Here is a 17,729-nt window from a genome sequence, read left to right on the forward strand (position 1 = left end):
AAGGCACTTCCGTCAGCATTAAAAAGTCACATCTGTCAGCAAAACTGACATCAGGCAAAATACTATCGACTGCAAACTGAGGGCGATGCACTACGCATTTAAATGCCACTAAATAAGTATTTTTGGTATGCTTGACGGCTCAGAGCTGATGTGAACTTGGTTGCACACTCCATGCAAATGACTGACAAGCATGGCTACACAATATAACAACTCCTACTTGACACTGCATTACCAGCCGCTGGAGCGAGAAGACCAGGGTGCGCGTCGAAAACACACATGCCGATAATCTGGCCGATTTTCAGCATTTTTCCCGATTAGCAGAAGTCTCTGAAATATTATCCAAAGTGACTATCCTGTGGTGTGGGGTGTGTTAAGAGTGATTTCTTTCCTCAGAAAATTATCAGGACTGACAATCAAAAGTGTGACACCTGTTCACTATTTACGATCGCAAATCCTTATGTTTGTGGTCCACGCAGAGTTCTACTAAGTCATGGACTCTGTGCTTGTGACATCAAAAGGAAGGCCAGCCAATCAGGAAGCAACCCGAAGATTGTTGTGAGTGTGGTGTTGTGTCGGTCATCTCGAGTACACCACAAACGATAAGAGCCGTAAAACACATGGCGATTTTCTTCCTGGAGGTGTCTCATATTTAAAAAATTGGTTAAGATGTTAAAGACCCTAAAGTGACTTGAGAGATTTGTTTCCAAATAAATTATACATGTTTAAAGATAATTGCTGAAACCTGTGCAAAGATTGAGAACAATGTAGTACTCGATTGTGGAGCTACAGCATTCCTGTTTTTTCACCATTTCTGGTTTCCCGATTTTCGGAACGTGGGCTGCGTGATGCCTCTCCCCCACTATATAAGAACTTGAGCACCTATGTGCGCATCAGTGGTCATCCAGCGCAATTCCAACGTGCAGTTAGCTAGCTACGCCTACACCCCGAAAATGCACCTTCCCTTCGGAAAGTCCGTTGGCGTGGCCGATTTAGAGTGCCCCATTGTGGGTCGTGAGTACGCGCAAGTTAGAGGGAAAGGCAGAAGAGCGAGGGGGGAGGAATGTCAGATGTGACAGCCAGCGAGTGGACGGGGGCTTTGCGCTGGCATAGCTGCTTTAGAGTGCCTCGTTGTCGCGGGGTGAAAAAGCCCTGAGACGTCCCTGTGGGATATATTCCAGTCACCAGAAGCGTTAAGCTGATATATTTTCGCAGTTCAAACATGTAGAGATGCGTAGGTAGAAGAAAGTTGGCGTGTGTGTTAGGGGCACACGCATTTGGATGTCGAACTCCATCCACAGATGGCCACTGTTTGTGTCTCCTCTGCGTGTGGAGGCACTGGACGTTAATCAAAGAGCTACGCCAGGTCCCGACCGCGGTTTCTTCGGCCAGCCTGACAACAGGCTGCCTTCTCTTTGAATCCCCTTGCCGGTGTTCCCAACTCTATTGGAAATGGTGATAGGTACTCATAAAATCTCCTTGATCAATGATTGAGTATATTCCGACAGTTGTCTCAGTAATTAAACATTCATGGCATTGTTTAAAACATAAGGGGGGGAGGAAGCAGCGAGGCAGCAAAGACTGGGGATTCGATAGAAGCCTTTTTTCCCATATTGAAATGCGCAAGGAACTGCTGAAACACGACACAGAAAATCATCCGAGTGACAATCACCGCTACCGACTTCTTCTTCACCGGCTTGCTCACGTCAAAACTGCACAAAACTAGAAAACCAGGCACCCTCCAATTTAATGGCTCAGAATGATCTTTATTGGCCAAGTAATGACACTGGATATGAATCCTGTATTTCTTCAGATATTGGTGTTTATTTACTCAACTGCAGATAGGCGGAAGCATCTGCAGGGGTCCTCGGTTTATAATGAAGTTCTGTTCCTAAGGTGCCCTAACGTAACCCAAATTTGAAAATAAGTCGGAATGCCCCATAGTCTATCACGAGCCTACACTAACACACTATATATTCGAGAGGGAAGTGAGCGAGGCATTCTACGTAAAGGTGGAAAGGTGGAAATGAGGTGGCTTACAACACCGCCTGTCTCCTGCTTACAATGCAGTCTTTTTGTCCATTCCCAAGAAACTTAACAATTCTGCTTTGAGCAAATAACACAAAAGCACAGCCTCTCCTTTGCCCAGGAGGCAGCTCCGCTACCATTTTACAACTGGATGGAATATTATACTCGTGATGACAGAGAGTGGCTTCCCTGCAAGGATCCTAACGACTGTCATTTTGCATCCCTAAACTATTTGTGCTTTGGGGCGTGCCTCCGAGTTGGAGCATAAATAGTTGAGTTTTTCCACTTGAACTCACGCTACTCCATCAAACTAAGCCTCGTTGCATGAAATGATGAAGCCTGCGCAGGTAAGAGGCGAAACATCTTCTAAGACAACCAAAACAGTCCAGTTGCGATCGATTCAATGTCCTGAAGAATGGACACCGGCTACAAAAAACAACAACAACAAAAAACCCAAAAAAATCACGTAACGTATTCATGCTTATCCGCATATTTTAGTGCTCTTTCTGTAGCGAAAGTTATTTAGGCACGTGCCTACGACCGAATCACACCCCTGATTTATAGAGTACAACATCACTCCCTCTAGTACGACATTGCTTAAATAGGTTTTTGTTCATCTATCGGTGCCAGTGAGGTGAAGTGATCGGCAGAGCCACTCAACCGTTGCCATTCATACAACAGAATAATTCACGGCTTCCTTCGAGTTGATCAGCTTTGTGTTCAATTAAACAGGCCCAGATTTCACAAAGAATAAGTGGAGCAGGGAGAAAGTTGAGACAGTATTCAGAGTCATTATTTCGGTATTTATACCTATTGTGAGATTTTTGCTCGGTGGTGTTACATGAGATTTTGCTAATGGAAAATGGATGCCTTGGCGAAATAAAGGTTGGGAATGTTAGCTTAGCAAGGGAGGCATAGAGTAGAGTAGATAGCAAAGGACAGAGTGAAGGCGTGCCTGGTCCGTTTGCGATCAGAGGAGCAGGTGGTGCTCGGCAGGGACCATTTTAGGAGATAATTACGGACGTAATGTGCCGCGAGTCACAAGTGTCACCCAGTGCCCCCCAATCCTCGCCTCACGTCTCTGGCTGCAATGCTGAATTACAGTCGAGCCGTTACTTTGGCGCTAAAACAATGAGATTCGCACAAAGACTGTTTGAAAAGTTAGCGTCCTTGGATCCTTTAAAATGAAATCTAACGTTCGGGAGGGAAGTCAAGGTGTTGTGAATACAACCGAGCATGCAATTTTTTATAATAACCAAACAGAACCGAATCGCTCAGCTGCTGTGAAAGGGAGATGAGTTCCTTTTGTGGGAAGCGCAGCGGCAACAGACTGCAATGAAATGAGCAGGGGACACGGCCAATGTGAGACATAAAGAGGAATTCGTGTCCAGTTTACGATCCTGAGGCAGTCATTTGACCTCGCTATGAGAAGATGCCTTGCTTTATGAAAAACGTGCTCCCCTATGCGGAAAGCACACACGTTATTCTCGAGGGTATTCGTGCGCAGTACAAGGCACGTGAATGTAGTATGGCGTAAATATAAAAAGGATTCAAACATGACGTAAATATGATATATATTTTGGAATATTACAAACAAAAAATGAGAAAAAAAAGACAAACAACAAAGTAAATACACATTTTAAAACTACAAAAATAAATCGTTTTTTTTTTTTTAGAAACATTTAAAAGAAAAAGGGAAATAAATGAATAGAATACAAATAAAAGCAAAGTACAGAAATGAACAAATTAAAAGAAACATTTAAAACGAAAACGAAATAAAACACACCGTAAATACAAACACAATCAAATACAATAAAATCGAGTAAATATGATGAAAATTGCAAAAAAAGTAAAGCAGAATGAACATAAAATCAAATTCCGTAAAATAGAATAAATCTAAACAAGAACATAATCATTAACAACAAAAACTAAAGTAAAAATTCAAAATAAGATGAAAAATAAAACGCTACAAATAGAAAGTGGTAAAAATTCAAAACCAATCAAATCAAATCAAAATCACAAAAATAAATCTGAAATACAAATGAAATTACACTGTAAGTTGTTGTTTTCTTTAGCTTGTATGCTATAGTATATCCCGTAACATCATTTAAAGCAGGAGGTTTATGTTATAGCCTACTATTTTGTTAATTCAAAAAAATAAAGCTTTCAAGTAATCAAGTCTTCCATAAGCATACAGCATATGCTGTTATTTTGTACGACAGCCTCCATGAATGGGTTCATTAAAGCATTGGGACTGTGTGGCATCTTTCGATTTACAGCCATGCGAGCGTGCGGCAGACAAACTCTGGATGACGCTGCCAAATTGCCGATTCATCCACGCGGCACCTGCCGGGGAGCGTTTGGGATTTGTGATGAATGGCGTGAAGAAACTCTTCAGTCTCCGAAGGCATGACGCCTCCTGAATGAATGCCATTCTGCTAAATAAACACTCCCTTTTTTTTTTTCATTTGACATTTACTGATGGAGCATTTTTACTGCACTAAATACTTCCATTTGTTAGACTTGTGGAGGGGATTTTCAACCGAGGGACAAGTGATGTTGGTCCACCAACCACTTAAGTAGACTGCAGACCAGGAACAAAAAAAAAAAAAAAAAAAAAGAAAATCACCTCCGACAGTATGAGTGTACTGCAGTTCCTCTTTTACTGTCGGAGGTGAGTTTTTAAATTTTTTTTTTATTAAATTCAAAATGTAACTAGACAATATTATTAACTGCACAGACAGCATATATCATTCGTAGTCAATTAAATTGTATGTCAAAGAAGCTGAGAAGCATTTGGTAGAACAGAAACAGTAATTCCTTCTCCTGGTTTTTGCCTGAACATTTGTTGCATGGCAGAAATCACGATGCCAAACTCAAGTGTCCCCCAAAAGCCAATCGAAAAAAAGGGTCCACATGCCAGCCATGCCCACAAGGCTATTTAATAGTTTCTTCACACAGATTCATGTTTGGCAGTCCGATCACCGCGCTGTATTAAATATAAAAATTGATATTCAAAAGCAAAACAATCTGTTACGATATTGCAATAATCCCAGCTATTTGTCAGAGCAGTAGACACAGTCTACTGGTAATTGACGCCGCTCCAAAAATTTTTAAATTGCCGAATATATACCTATCCCCCTAAAAAAACAATGTCCAAAAATTATGACAGCGCAACATAGATGCTATTCAAGAGCCCTTATATGGCGTTTTGCATTGTGTGTTAGCATTAAGTAGTTATGTGGTTGATATTAATACACAATGCGTAATTCTTAGTTTGTATTGAGGTTGACACTAAACTTCAATTGGTAGTGGCACTAAACAGCTTGAAGACACTTTTTTTTTTTAAAATTCTTCTTCATGTTCTGCCAAACCGCATCTTTTTTTGCGAAGTGAGTTGAGTTCGCTGCCACGTTGAAAATCGAACATCTCCTTGGTGAGCTGCTCCTGCTTGGAAGTATTATTTGGATTTCATTGTGCTCACTGAAAGCAACGTGTCAGTTGCCAGCTTCCACTTTACTGCCAACGTGTCGACTCGTTAATTCGCCTGGCCGCCCAACGTCCCCCCAACGAGCTCAGAAGCTGCTCAACGCTTCGCGAAGATGACCGCTGCGATTTTTGCACCATACGACTCCAAGTGAGACGTTATCGCTGTTCCAATGTGTTCCAATGTGTGGCCGTGTTTAGCTTTGCAGCAGGAGTTTGATGTTTTTGCAGCTCCGTCAAAGGAGGCCGATGATTAACACATTCACTGCCATTGACGGCTTTAGAAGTCAAATATCCATGTTAACTGGGAAGGCTGGCAGTGAATGCGTTAACAGCAGCTCAGGGAAAAACCTGCGTACACTTATTTACATTCATTTGTATCACTTGATCGGTTTAACGACACACAAACTCATTTGCATGCAACGCATTTCTTTCCATCTCACCTGGTGAATGCTTATCTGTATCAAAAGCCTCGGTAACTTCAAAAGGTGTGCATGACTCTGTGTGTGTGTGTGTGTATTTGTCATGTTTGTCTTGTTAGTCAAGAAGAGCAAATGCGAGTATAGTAATAAATTAAAAACTCTCTCTCTCGCTCGCTCTCTCTCTCTTTCATACACACACACACACACACACACACACAATATAAATGAATTAATTTAGTTTTTTTGCGTGATTGACTGGAGGAGTTCAAATGAAACATCCTGAAGCTCGTGGGGTCCAATTTGAAAAGCTAATCATGGTTGCTTTCCTGATGACCAAAAAGAAGGCTGCAGCTCAAATTGTTTGCGCTGCTTTGGGATAGACAGTTAGCTGAAGTAATAGTGGCCCCTGCTGGACAAACTAAAAATGACAGGACCTGCAGCTGTTACCACAGAGCATTCTTTTTTTTATTTTTATTTTTTTTTTTATTTTTTTTTTATAACAGTCCATGGAAATTTATGGGACGCTTAAATTTCTTGACATTTCTACCCACCTACCCTTCAATCTATTAACCAGGCAAAAAAAAAAAGTCAGCGTCAGCTAGAATATGTTGAATCGCACAGAATGCACTAATCCACATTTTTATGTTTTTTTTTGTTCAATCAAATAACTTAATATTAAAGTAATATTCAAATATATTTATTTATTTTTTAAAATCCTTAATTAACTTATGCAATGGAAAATTCCTGGAAATGTACCTCACCATTTTCCACCCCTGTGCAACCATACTGACCTCAACAACAACAACAACAAAAAACATTTTTTGGTCCTATTTTGCATGGACACATTTACAATACATTTTTAAATGCAAACAAAGCGCTTAGTTATGTTGAATTAGGTAACGGAATGGAATTGTCATGAAAGTGGTGAGACAAAGATAGAAATGCACACTTTATTCTGATTGCTAGATATTAGATGATGTTTTTAAAAAGTGAGTCATCAAACGTTAACAATAAATGCCTTATTTGGATAATAGAAATCTTCCGTCTTGGTACAGTATAGTTCTGGCTTTTTATTCCTAAAAAGACTGATATTATTGTAACCTACTGTAACATGATACACAGTTTGAATTTTAACACTGCTCTTAAATAAAGTAAAATAAAAAAAACAATACTTGAATAATGATTCAATTAAAGTAAGTTTAATAAGAATAAATGTATGAAAACAATTCTACGAAAATAAATGCAAATGTGTTGTACTTAAAAGTTACAAAAGTTTGATGAACATTTTACCGGAATAAATGTCCGAAAAAAGTTGTAACAAATTAAATGCAAATGTATTGTGCTTAAGTTGTGCAACTCAACAGTATTTGACAAAGGTACAAAGGCCTATATTTAAAAAAAAAAAAATTTAAGCCACTCTAACATTCCGCACAGTTTAAGTGATCGTTCGCGTACCATACTTTGAGAGTGACTGTTGAGCATCTTTTTTCGCTTTCATTCACAGGCAAATGCTCCACGATGACGTACACTTTTAAAGGAAGCCATTAGGCGCTCTCATCAGCCTAATTAGCCTGCTCGGAAAATGGCTGCCGGCCCTGGCCAGACACTCGGCACACATCTTATCCGCGCCTAATTGCTCCAAGGGGACCGCGTGCGGTACGGCTCATTTTCACGTAATTATCCTGCTCGGTGACTAAAGTGAATGTTTTCCTCTTGCATTAATGCCACTTTGATGACAAATTAGAGGCAAGTGTTGACGAGAAAAGCCCTCACACTCCGTACTTTAGTAGACGTACAGATACTTGTGTAAAAAAACAAACAAAAAAAAGAACTCGCAAAAGTAGTAGTACTGATTCAATTCGTTTACTTGAGTAAATACGAAATTATTTATACCTGTTACTTAGTTATAACTTAGTTAATAGTTTCCCTATTTTATTAACTCACATAGTGCTCGTACTGGGAATAAAAAAACAAACAAACAAACAAAAATCACATTACATCTATTGTTTTAGAGCTTTTCAAACAACTTTGCATAGTTTTGCCAATTTATGAACTGACGAGCAAAAAAAAAAAAAATGCTAAATTGGCTAACGATAACTGGAAAAAAAAAATGCCTCACTTGTGTTTTTTTTCACATTACAAGCTGGTGCTTGCTGTAGTCCACAACATAAAAAAATCTTTGCAATAAGCTCATGGATGGGGAATATACTGGACTGCTTCTCAGAATCTGTTGCGACATCGTCGTGAATGCTCACTAATTCATAAAGGAGCTTAAGATCGCAATTAATCAATCAAGATCTCAAGCATGGTTGACTTTTCTTCTCTCTACATCTTTTTAACATTGCGCAGGTTGAAAAAAAAGTAGGAAGCCTCTGGTGATAAAGTAACGAGTATTAAAGTACGGGGGGGGAAAAAAGCAGTTTTCAAATGTAGAGAGTAAAACTACAAAGTATTCAGAAAAGAAATACTCAAGTACACCCACTTGGGCAATTACGCTATGATGCTAATGATGTGCTGCGAAACCTCTGCAGACTCGTAAAGGAAACAAAGCAGAGCTCCAATTTGCATTTCTAACGCCTTCCAACACAGACAGCTTAAATCTTCGGGAAAGAAGGCAAAAGCGGCTTGAGCAGAACGACATTTCACTTCCTTCCATCGTGGAGCTGCGCTGAGGTGCCTTGCAAGCGAAGGGACGAACACAGGATGACTTCAAGGTGACAAAACAGCATTACGAAAATTGACTTGTTCGGTGTGTGTATGGAGGAAAAAGCATTCATTCAGCACGTTATTTGTTTCTTCAAAATTGGTGAAGTTCAATAGATTCCTTTTTTTATGCATAAAAATAAAATGTGGTATAGCGTGTGTAAACCTAAGCGACAATTCTTGGTCCTTGGGGTATTTTGACGAAAGCCTCTTAATATTTAACTGCAAAAGGATTGCAGATATCTCTAATTCAGCTTTGCCTCATCAAAAACAACATTTCAGATATCCGTAACTACATTACTGCATTTCGACGCACAATCGGAATTTCGCCTTGGACAAATGACGTCACTTTTGCCATTCACGTGTTTGGGGTTTTCCATTTCAGGTATCAACAATTCATTTGAAGACATCCGCTATCTGGAGGTATCCGAAACAGGATTGTAGATCTTGACAAGTCATAATTCCACTTGAAGGTATCTTGAATTCAACTCAATTCAAGAGCTCAAACTCATCTTTATTGGCCAAAGTATGTTATGAGACCCTTTGCAGATATCTTAAAGTTTTAGTCGAACGCACACGAAGCGCATTGAAGTGACATTTTCAAAGAGGCCTGCGCTCGTCTGACAGCGGCGAGTCGCGTCTGAAACGCTGGACAGGAAGCCTCACACAGACGCATGAATATTTCATGCTTGTTGCCGTCACTTTTTCAGCACTGGACGAACGCGTATTGAGCGCCTCGCCGACATTTAATCACGCTGATTAGCATAGCGTCAAAGCTATCAAGCATGTTCAGTTCAGCACACGGGATGACCACAAGTTCAGCATTAGCTACACTCGAACAATCTGATCAATACTGAACCAATACTGTACAAGAGTTATGAAAAAAAAAATGCATTTACAGGAACTATATGCCCCCCCCCCCCCCCACACACACAATTTAAAACAGTTCCCAAGAGTTGAAATCAGCCTGTTTTGAGAGGGCTGTCCCGTCTCGTGCAAATCAGGGAATGATTGTTGCAAATAAAATAATAATGTCATATTTAATAACTAAAACAAAATAATCTCTTTAGTCTTTTAGGAAAGTGCAACATAAATTATATGGTCTGGCTCCATCTGAGTAATAAATACCCTTGGAAGTTGCACATTAGTTTGTTTGTTTTTTTTTGTCTTTGGTGCCAATTTCAATTTTCGAGTTTAACGTACTGCCAAAAGCATGCCAGAGGCTGAGCTTCACTGTGTTTGTCTACAGAGTTCCAGTAGAACATGAGACATTACAGCTTCTGTCCCTCATCTAATATGTTGCCGCTGGAAATGTATAATCTGAATCCATCACAGCACGACTGGACAGCTGTAAAATGTTGGAAGGAGACTAAGCATATAAATACACCCGATTTTAGCGCGCTGCCATCGGAAAGACGAGGCACACGCATCCCAGACTGTTTTGTTGTCGTCGTTTGATGGATGAGCCTCAGATCCATCAAACGAGAGGCAGAACAAGAGAGACGCGGGATTCAAGTCCCCCGCCTCCGACGGCGTTGCCGCTTTCATTAGGCGGATTTGCTCGTCCCAGTCAAAAGAAGGTGACAGAAACAAATTGACTTTAAACGCACAGCGGAAGCGTGACGGCACAAGGTGTAATCCCGTTACTCGTTATTTATTTAAAAAAAACAAAAAAAAAAAACAAGACAAAATGCTAACATTCAATGGCTCACAACGCTTTTTTTAATTTATTTTTTTTTGGGCACATTTTGGCATTTAGCTGTGTTTTCTCGAAATGCCTCACAGCGCCCTGGCCACGATCTTTCGTGAGGTAGGCGAGGCTGCAATGACAGCGAGCTCGTTGGGGGCTCATTTTGATGACAACGGGAGAGAGGACAGTTCGGATGTGACGGGACGAGGAGGGAGCAGGAAGCGGCGCAAAAGGGAAACGGCTCATATTCTGCACCGGGACGTTAAACTGAGTGCAACCTGAGACGATTTTTGCTTTTGCTTTCTTCCTGACTTCAATGAGGCTACGCACATACTGATTGTTAACATCTTAACCGTTTTTTAAAAATGTGAGCGATCCCACACATGAAGGGAGGATGACCATACCTCCACTAGTTATAGAGAATCTGCTCCCCTCCAAACAAAAGGCCTTTGTAGTACCAATATTGACCTGTGAGAGGCAGCATGGTGCCACCGAGCATTCAGACTGCTGGAAAATACCAAGAGGAAGAGAATAGTCGTAGAACAAAAAACAACAACAACAACAAAAACGCATGAAGCTAGGCTAACTGTTAACTTATCTGGTAACTACATTGCTAGATCATTGTTGTTGACCACACGGATTGTGTTTTGTTTTTGTGTAAATATTGAACAGGCTTAACGTTTACGATTGTCAGCCCTCATCAATTTCAGAACAGATCGGGGGGGGGGTGGAATTACTCTTAACACACCCCCACATCACAGGATAATCTTTTCTAGACAGCTGATCATTGAACCAAAATGCTCAAATTCACCCTGATCATCATTATGTGTGTACCCTGCTTTCCTGACATCAAAGTACCTCTAGACATATGTTGAACATGCAATTTGATATAAAGCCCGTCAGTCTGATGGATAGTTTCTTCCCTACTCATTATCTGCTATACTCCTTCAATAGTTCAATCAATCTCGAATGACTCTTGCATTAGATCTCTTTTGATGCGCAGGTGTACCTAACAGGAAATGGCCGCGAGCCAAAAAGAAAAAAAGCCATTAATCATCCTTGCGTCATTTCCCTGAAACCACACAATGGAGTCTGAGGGGCCATTAGTGGCTTTTAAGCCCACGTAACAAACAAGGCACGAGGAGGAATTCAATGCGACTGGGACCGCCCAGTGTGGACCCGCCAATGGCCGCGTAACCGAAAATAAATACGTTCTATTGATTTGCTGTCTAGAAGAATGAAGGATAACGCAGATACATCTTGTCTACTGCTTGGGGACCCAGTCACCCGGACCCAACTGGAGAACTCAGACTAGCTTGTGTTTCTATCGAAATAAAATGGGGGGGGGTTTATGGTCATCTCCCAACCCGAAGGTTGTGGGTTCGACACTCAGCCCTTGTGACCGTGTCAAAGTGTCCTCGAGCAAGCTACAAAAAAAAAAATAAAAAATGTTGGCATTGTAGAAAAAGACATTAACAACGAAACAAGTATGGGCAATGAAAATAAAGGGTCAACAAAAATAATAGCGGACAGCAGTGGTTGCCAAAAGTTGAGTTGACTTTAATTAAAAAGAGTTTAATTAAACAGCCTCATCTGTGTTATCCTCTCCAGTGATTTTTTTTAAAGCATTTCCATTGAAGCCATAAAGCAGTCAGCAGGTTCTAGAGCATTCTCGAGGCAGGCTTCAGTACTCTGGAATACCCTACCAGCGGAAATTCGAGTGGCTACCTCTGTAGAATTTTGGCCTGTTTTACTGCCGCTTGTGGCGATGATCGAAGTGCAGCTGTTGCTCTGGACGAAACGGCTCTTTGGCACCTCGTTTGGTTGTGTTGTTTCTTTATGGATTGCGTCTATGTCATCTTCGCACTTGTTGTGCTTGTCTTTGTTTATGTAAGGCATCCTTGGGTTTCATGAAAGGCGCTATATAAGGTGATACTATTATTATTATTACTGACGTATTAATATAGCTCACTTACACATCAACTCATCGTCCCACTCACTGGGTTAAACTGCAGTCAAAAAATATCCACATACTGTAGAATGGACGTATAGAACGAGCCTTTCACTATTCTGCAGAAAACCAACAAACCGGAGCAAACAAGGATCACTGGTCTAAAATGTCATCACGTCATCACATTTGTCATTTACACAATGATGTAACCGGAGCTCATGTTGCCGTTATTGGCATTCTGAACGCGGATCTCCGTGCTTTGACAAAAGGTCAAAAAGAAAATCAATGCCGACCAATAGCCGGATACTGTCATTGCAGTACTGTTACTCTGGATTCCATCCACGCTGCGGTATGCAACATGCAAACTCGACACAGGAGGGCCAGAGTCGAGACTCTAACCGAGAACCGCTTGACTTGTGCGGCAGATGCGCTCACCACTATACTACCTAATGCGGCCGTGTTCTATTAAAGGCAAAAATGTGTGCTGAGCTATCTGCTCAGAGAAAACGCTCGCAAGCACAGGAAGCACAAGCCAAGTCCCCAAAGGAGATCCAGAGCTGAGAATGAACCCCGGACCTCAGAACTGTGGGCCATCGCAGTAGATATTTGTATGGAAAACACTTCGAGGCAATGGCATAAAACTATCAATTGACAATTAGTAAGTAAGGTGGTAACGTAGCCTTTTTGTGCCGAAGGATGACGTATTCTTATGCCACTGCAAAAATGATTTCGTTGCACCATTTACTAACCTCGACGCATCTTACGTCAGTACCGTCGTAATTTAATCCAGAAACAGAGAACAATAACTTGACTTCTTGCCCGAGGGTCTGAGAGGAAGACCTACCTCCCGAAAGTTCTCCGGGCCACATTCCAAGCCCCTGAAGTTGCACTCCAGCAGAATGTCTTCGATGCGGTGCCGGGTGCGGTTGTAGAACTCGTCCAGGCTGAAGCGAGAGCCCGGCGGGCGGTCGACCTCCGGGGCCAGCGGGAACCCTGGCGCCATGCCTTCCTCGAAGCCCAGCAGAGGGCCCATGAAGATCAGGTCGCTGTAGCTTATCTGCGACTTGCGCACGAAGTTGTAGTTGCACAAGGTGACGGCCGGGAAGGTCATGTTTTTGGCCACCTTCTCGTCCAGCATGGTGACGTAGTCGTACTGGAGGTAGGAGATGATGCGGTCGGCCACTTGGAATAAGAAGGCGGACAGTGCCATGATGAAGACCACCGCCCACAAACGCTGCCGGACGCCGAACTTCTTGTTCTCCACGAACACGTGGTTGGCTCCGTGAAGCGAGCAGCCACTGAAGAAGGTCGCCAGGTCCTCCACCTGGCCCGTACTGTCCTCCTCTTCCTCACAGTCGTCCGTATGACTACAAGCGTCCAGGAACTCCCGCGAGTCTCCGTAACCCCTCGTAACCCTTTTGTAGTGATCGTCAAAACCGTCTTTGCCGTAACCTCGGTCTTCATCATCGCCAGAAAAGGAGATGGTGCACATGATCCGGACCGGCATTGTGGATTGATAAACTAGCACTGTCTGGTGTCTTAAAATCCCAGCAAGAGTCAAACTATCAACAAGAGAATTGAAAGACAAACCTCGTCAAATCTTCAAAACCCTAAAGTCCAAAACAGGAACTGATTCTAACACCAAAACCAGGTCAAGCTGAACATCAGAGCACCATCACTCCTCACTTCAACTGTGAATTGAGACGCAGATGCTTTGCCCTTGGGTCTCCGGGGCAGATCCCGCCATCCCTTGGAGTAAGTTGGAAAGAGAGGAAGACTGCGATAAGGAGAGGGAGGAGGGAAGGAGGAGGGGAGGACACCCAATACTCCCGCAGGGCCTGGCTGCAGGTCACCACAGAGGGGCAGAATTTCACCGTTTACTGGAAAAAACTTTTTTTAAAAACCTCGACGCAGTGTCTGTTCAAGAAAGGCGGCAAGTGTGCAGTCGCAAAAAAGCAAGCGTTTAGTTCACCGCGCTTACACTTTGCGAGTGAAGCTCATCACGTCCTGAAACGTGTGGTATGGACCATTTGCTACCGACGTCCCGAACAAAAACCTTGTATTGATCATCGGAGTCTGAAAGAAATTTTTGGGAAAATCAGGTGCATCGATCGGCCCGTCATTCTGTACACATCGCAATCCGCTCGTCTCGGTCACATGAATACGATACGTTAAAAAGTCAGTCCACAAACTAGCACTAGAGAGATAGAGGAGAAAGATTCTTCGGATGATGAGACAGAGGAAGAAGAGCCTATAACTTCCAAGAATATCAGCAGTCCTACTTAAATGTGGCAAGCCTGTTCTGCGTATTATTTGGTGAAAGCTTCGCAAATTAGGCAATGAAACCTTAAAAAACTGCTTCAGCACACGGAGTTGCAGTCTGGATTAAAATCAAGCGCACAATATCCAGTGATTGACAAAAAAAGCTCTGAAATTCCTTGCTTCCATTTCCACCATCCTGTCTTTGAGAGAGAGAGAAAAAAAAAGATTTTCTTCACGAATAGACTGGATAAAAGTAACACACTTTGGGTATCATCCCCCCCCCATTACCTCATTGAAGAGAAACAAGAACGTAACGAAAATTGTAGTTTTTGGGGGGGGTGCTGAAATGTATTAACATCCAAATTCAAAAGGGAAAATTGATCTTCGATATGAGTAAATTGAATGCGTGACAAGCTTGGACCTGGAAAAAAAATTCAACTCAAGGTACCACCGTATTTTACTTCTTTATTTTTGTTACAATGCTGGTACAGATGAAAGAGAAGAATCACAAGCCCTTCCACTCAACCACTTCATTTCAAGGACGGCCGGCCGAGATGATCGTATCATCGCACTTCCACGAAAGAGACCTGACCGAAAGGAAGCGTTACATTTGCCCCCCCCCCCACACACGAGACGACGTATCGAAGCAACCGCCGAGGAGGGAAATTGAAGGAATTAAATCAAGGCCTCCATTTGCTCATTATTACCACGCTAATGACTCATTTTACCAACACAACCCCCGCCCAGTGACTGCACACAGGCCCACTTCAATCACATCAACTGGATTCAAATACAAGCAGTGGCCCGGAGGGGGAAAAGAAACACCTCAAATTGATCCTATCAAATATGGAGTCACATGCAGCTCGGATGATATGAAAAGGGAACGCGAGATCCAGATGCATTGATCCAGCTCTCCATTAGAGCGACTTTCAGAAACATGACGGTGCCACAAGATTAAACTTCACATGCTTTCTCTCATCTCCATGCTGGAAACCTGTGGAGCACTTTTAACCCAAGTTGAGCCATTCTTGGCAACCCAAGGGAGGAATATGGGAGGAGGGACGGCGGTTCGAAAAGCAGAAGTTTGGGTCAATATGTGTTGAGAAGCGACAGCGAGGAAAATCAACTTGACGATAAGAGCTCAAACAAAAAGGAGATTTAGCCTGGATCCAACTGCCGTGTGGGACGTTTGCTCAACGGCGTTCCGCGAAAGCCTCCGCTTCCTGAATATATATTTGAGCTCGCTGGTTAGCATCCAGCATGCGGCCTGTGATAAAGTGAACAGCCCGGAATGGATTTCCAGAGCCCAAAAAACAGAAAAATATGCATTTACACTCACTCTCTGAAATGTATTCATGTTAATTATATATATATATACATATATATACATGTATATACATATTTTGTTTTAGTGCTATCTCTCTCTCTGATATTGTATCATCACTTTGTTGCATTACAAGATGTCTGCGATTAGCCATCCTGGTTGTATTTGAACGTGAGCTAATACTTAACCTAATTTCCTTTTAATCCTAACCTATCCATTTAACCGGAGCCTTAACCCAAACTGTGACCCTTAAACCCAAGCCCTTACCCCTAAATCTCAATTTTAACCCTCACCATGTTCCTTCAACCCAAACCCTAACCACTACCTTAATCCTAAAAAAAAAAACCCTCTCCCTAATCTTCAACCGTAATTTAAACCAAAACCCGTATACTTAACAATCCGCAGTCTTAACCCAAATCCCGATTTTTTTTTTCTTTTCTTTTTTTAATACCAACATTTAGCACATCATGCCTCTGTGTTCTGAAACGGTATACCTATTTATATCCACAAGGGGGCAGCAGTAACACATTTAATCGTGCAGAATCCTTCAAGGGACAAAATTTGACATGACAACGCCGGTTCTATAGTCTGATGTGCAAAAAGACTACAAGTAATGTCAACAGCAATTATCATATTCAATACTACACTCAAACTTTTGACATAAATAGTATTACAAAAAAAAAATGGCATTTACCTCACGGTGAGATGATGCTTAAGTGCTGCGATAAGGGTTTTGACCCAGGATTAGGTTGCGTTCGACATCATCATCGTCATGATTATCATCTCCCACATGCGCACCTCATTTTTCCATCAAACCTCATCGCTTTGCAAAATGCATAAAGAGCACTGGAAATGAAATGATTCTTTTTGTGTGAATTCTCAGTTGAATCCTGGGAAGAGAGGAAAGAGCTCTTTAAGGGGAATGGTTGAGAAAAATCCTAATAAATTAGTTAAATTAAAATCTGATTGTTTTTTATTCAAATCAGATTTTTTCCCCCCAATTTAAGTAGTCTTATTTTAACCAATTAAATATCGCATGACTAAGCTAAACTCCCAGAAGACTCAAGTATAAAATGTATTACAGTAATTACCTACATATTGGTGGTTCACTATTCACCTATTTGCGTTTTTTTTCTGTCAATACTATTCCCATTTATTCACAGAAAAAAAAAACTTGCCACCAAACCCCTATTTAAATAGAAATTGGTGTCAAGGAAGTATGTTAAAGTGATGTCTCAATTGAGAGACAAGCTTGGTATGTCAGGGAGGAGCTAAGTTTAGCCTGGGTTGTTTGTAGAAGTTACAGAGTCTTTGCAATATGTGCATTTATGTGAGTATTTGTGGTCCATTCATTTGAAATCAAATCTTTTACAGTGGTACCTTGACTTAAGGGTTTAATTTGTTCCCTGACTAAGCTTGTAAATCAATTTACTCGTCTCAAATTGGAAGTGAGATGCAGGATGCTCGGTGGGCAGATGTTGTGGTGTTCTCTGCTGCCATCTAGCTGCGGCCTATCTGAAGCTCGCTCGTGACTTGGGGGGGAAAAAAAGAAACAACAAAAAAAATGACTGAACGACGGCTTGTAACCCTGAAAGCTCGTAATTTCATGCACTCTTAAAACAAGGGGCCACTTTTTTTTATTTTTACGGATAATGTTGTAAGATGAGTTTGAAATGATATTCAATTGTTCGGGGATCATAGTTTGCACTATATTTACATTTAAATCAAGCAACTCGTTCTTGGGTGTACATTTTCAAGTCAAAAGATGGCAGTGTTGCTATTTAAGAGGCCGCTGTCATAAACCAACCCCCCCCCCCCCAAAAAAAAACATCCACCACCCATATCCATACCCCCCTCCTCCACCCC

General features: G+C 41.7%; 1 protein-coding gene across 3 annotated transcripts in view; it reads right to left on the reverse strand.

Annotated features, from left to right (window-relative positions):
• The window catches only part of asic1b (acid-sensing (proton-gated) ion channel 1b), a 153,442-nt gene that overhangs the window by 43,122 nt on the left and 92,591 nt on the right, over positions 1-17,729 (reverse strand). The window contains exon 1 of one of the 3 annotated variants that reach the window (XM_061785024.1): positions 13,122-13,784. The exons of the other annotated variants lie outside the window; for them this stretch is intronic. Coding sequence (XP_061641008.1) covers positions 13,122-13,784 — 663 coding nt within the window. Of the gene's footprint in view, positions 1-13,121; positions 13,785-17,729 lie in introns of those variants that run through there. 3 annotated transcript variants of the gene reach the window in all.

This window comes from Phyllopteryx taeniolatus, chromosome 9 (genome assembly GCF_024500385.1).
Source record: "Phyllopteryx taeniolatus isolate TA_2022b chromosome 9, UOR_Ptae_1.2, whole genome shotgun sequence".
Lineage (NCBI taxonomy): Eukaryota > Metazoa > Chordata > Actinopteri > Syngnathiformes > Syngnathidae > Phyllopteryx > Phyllopteryx taeniolatus.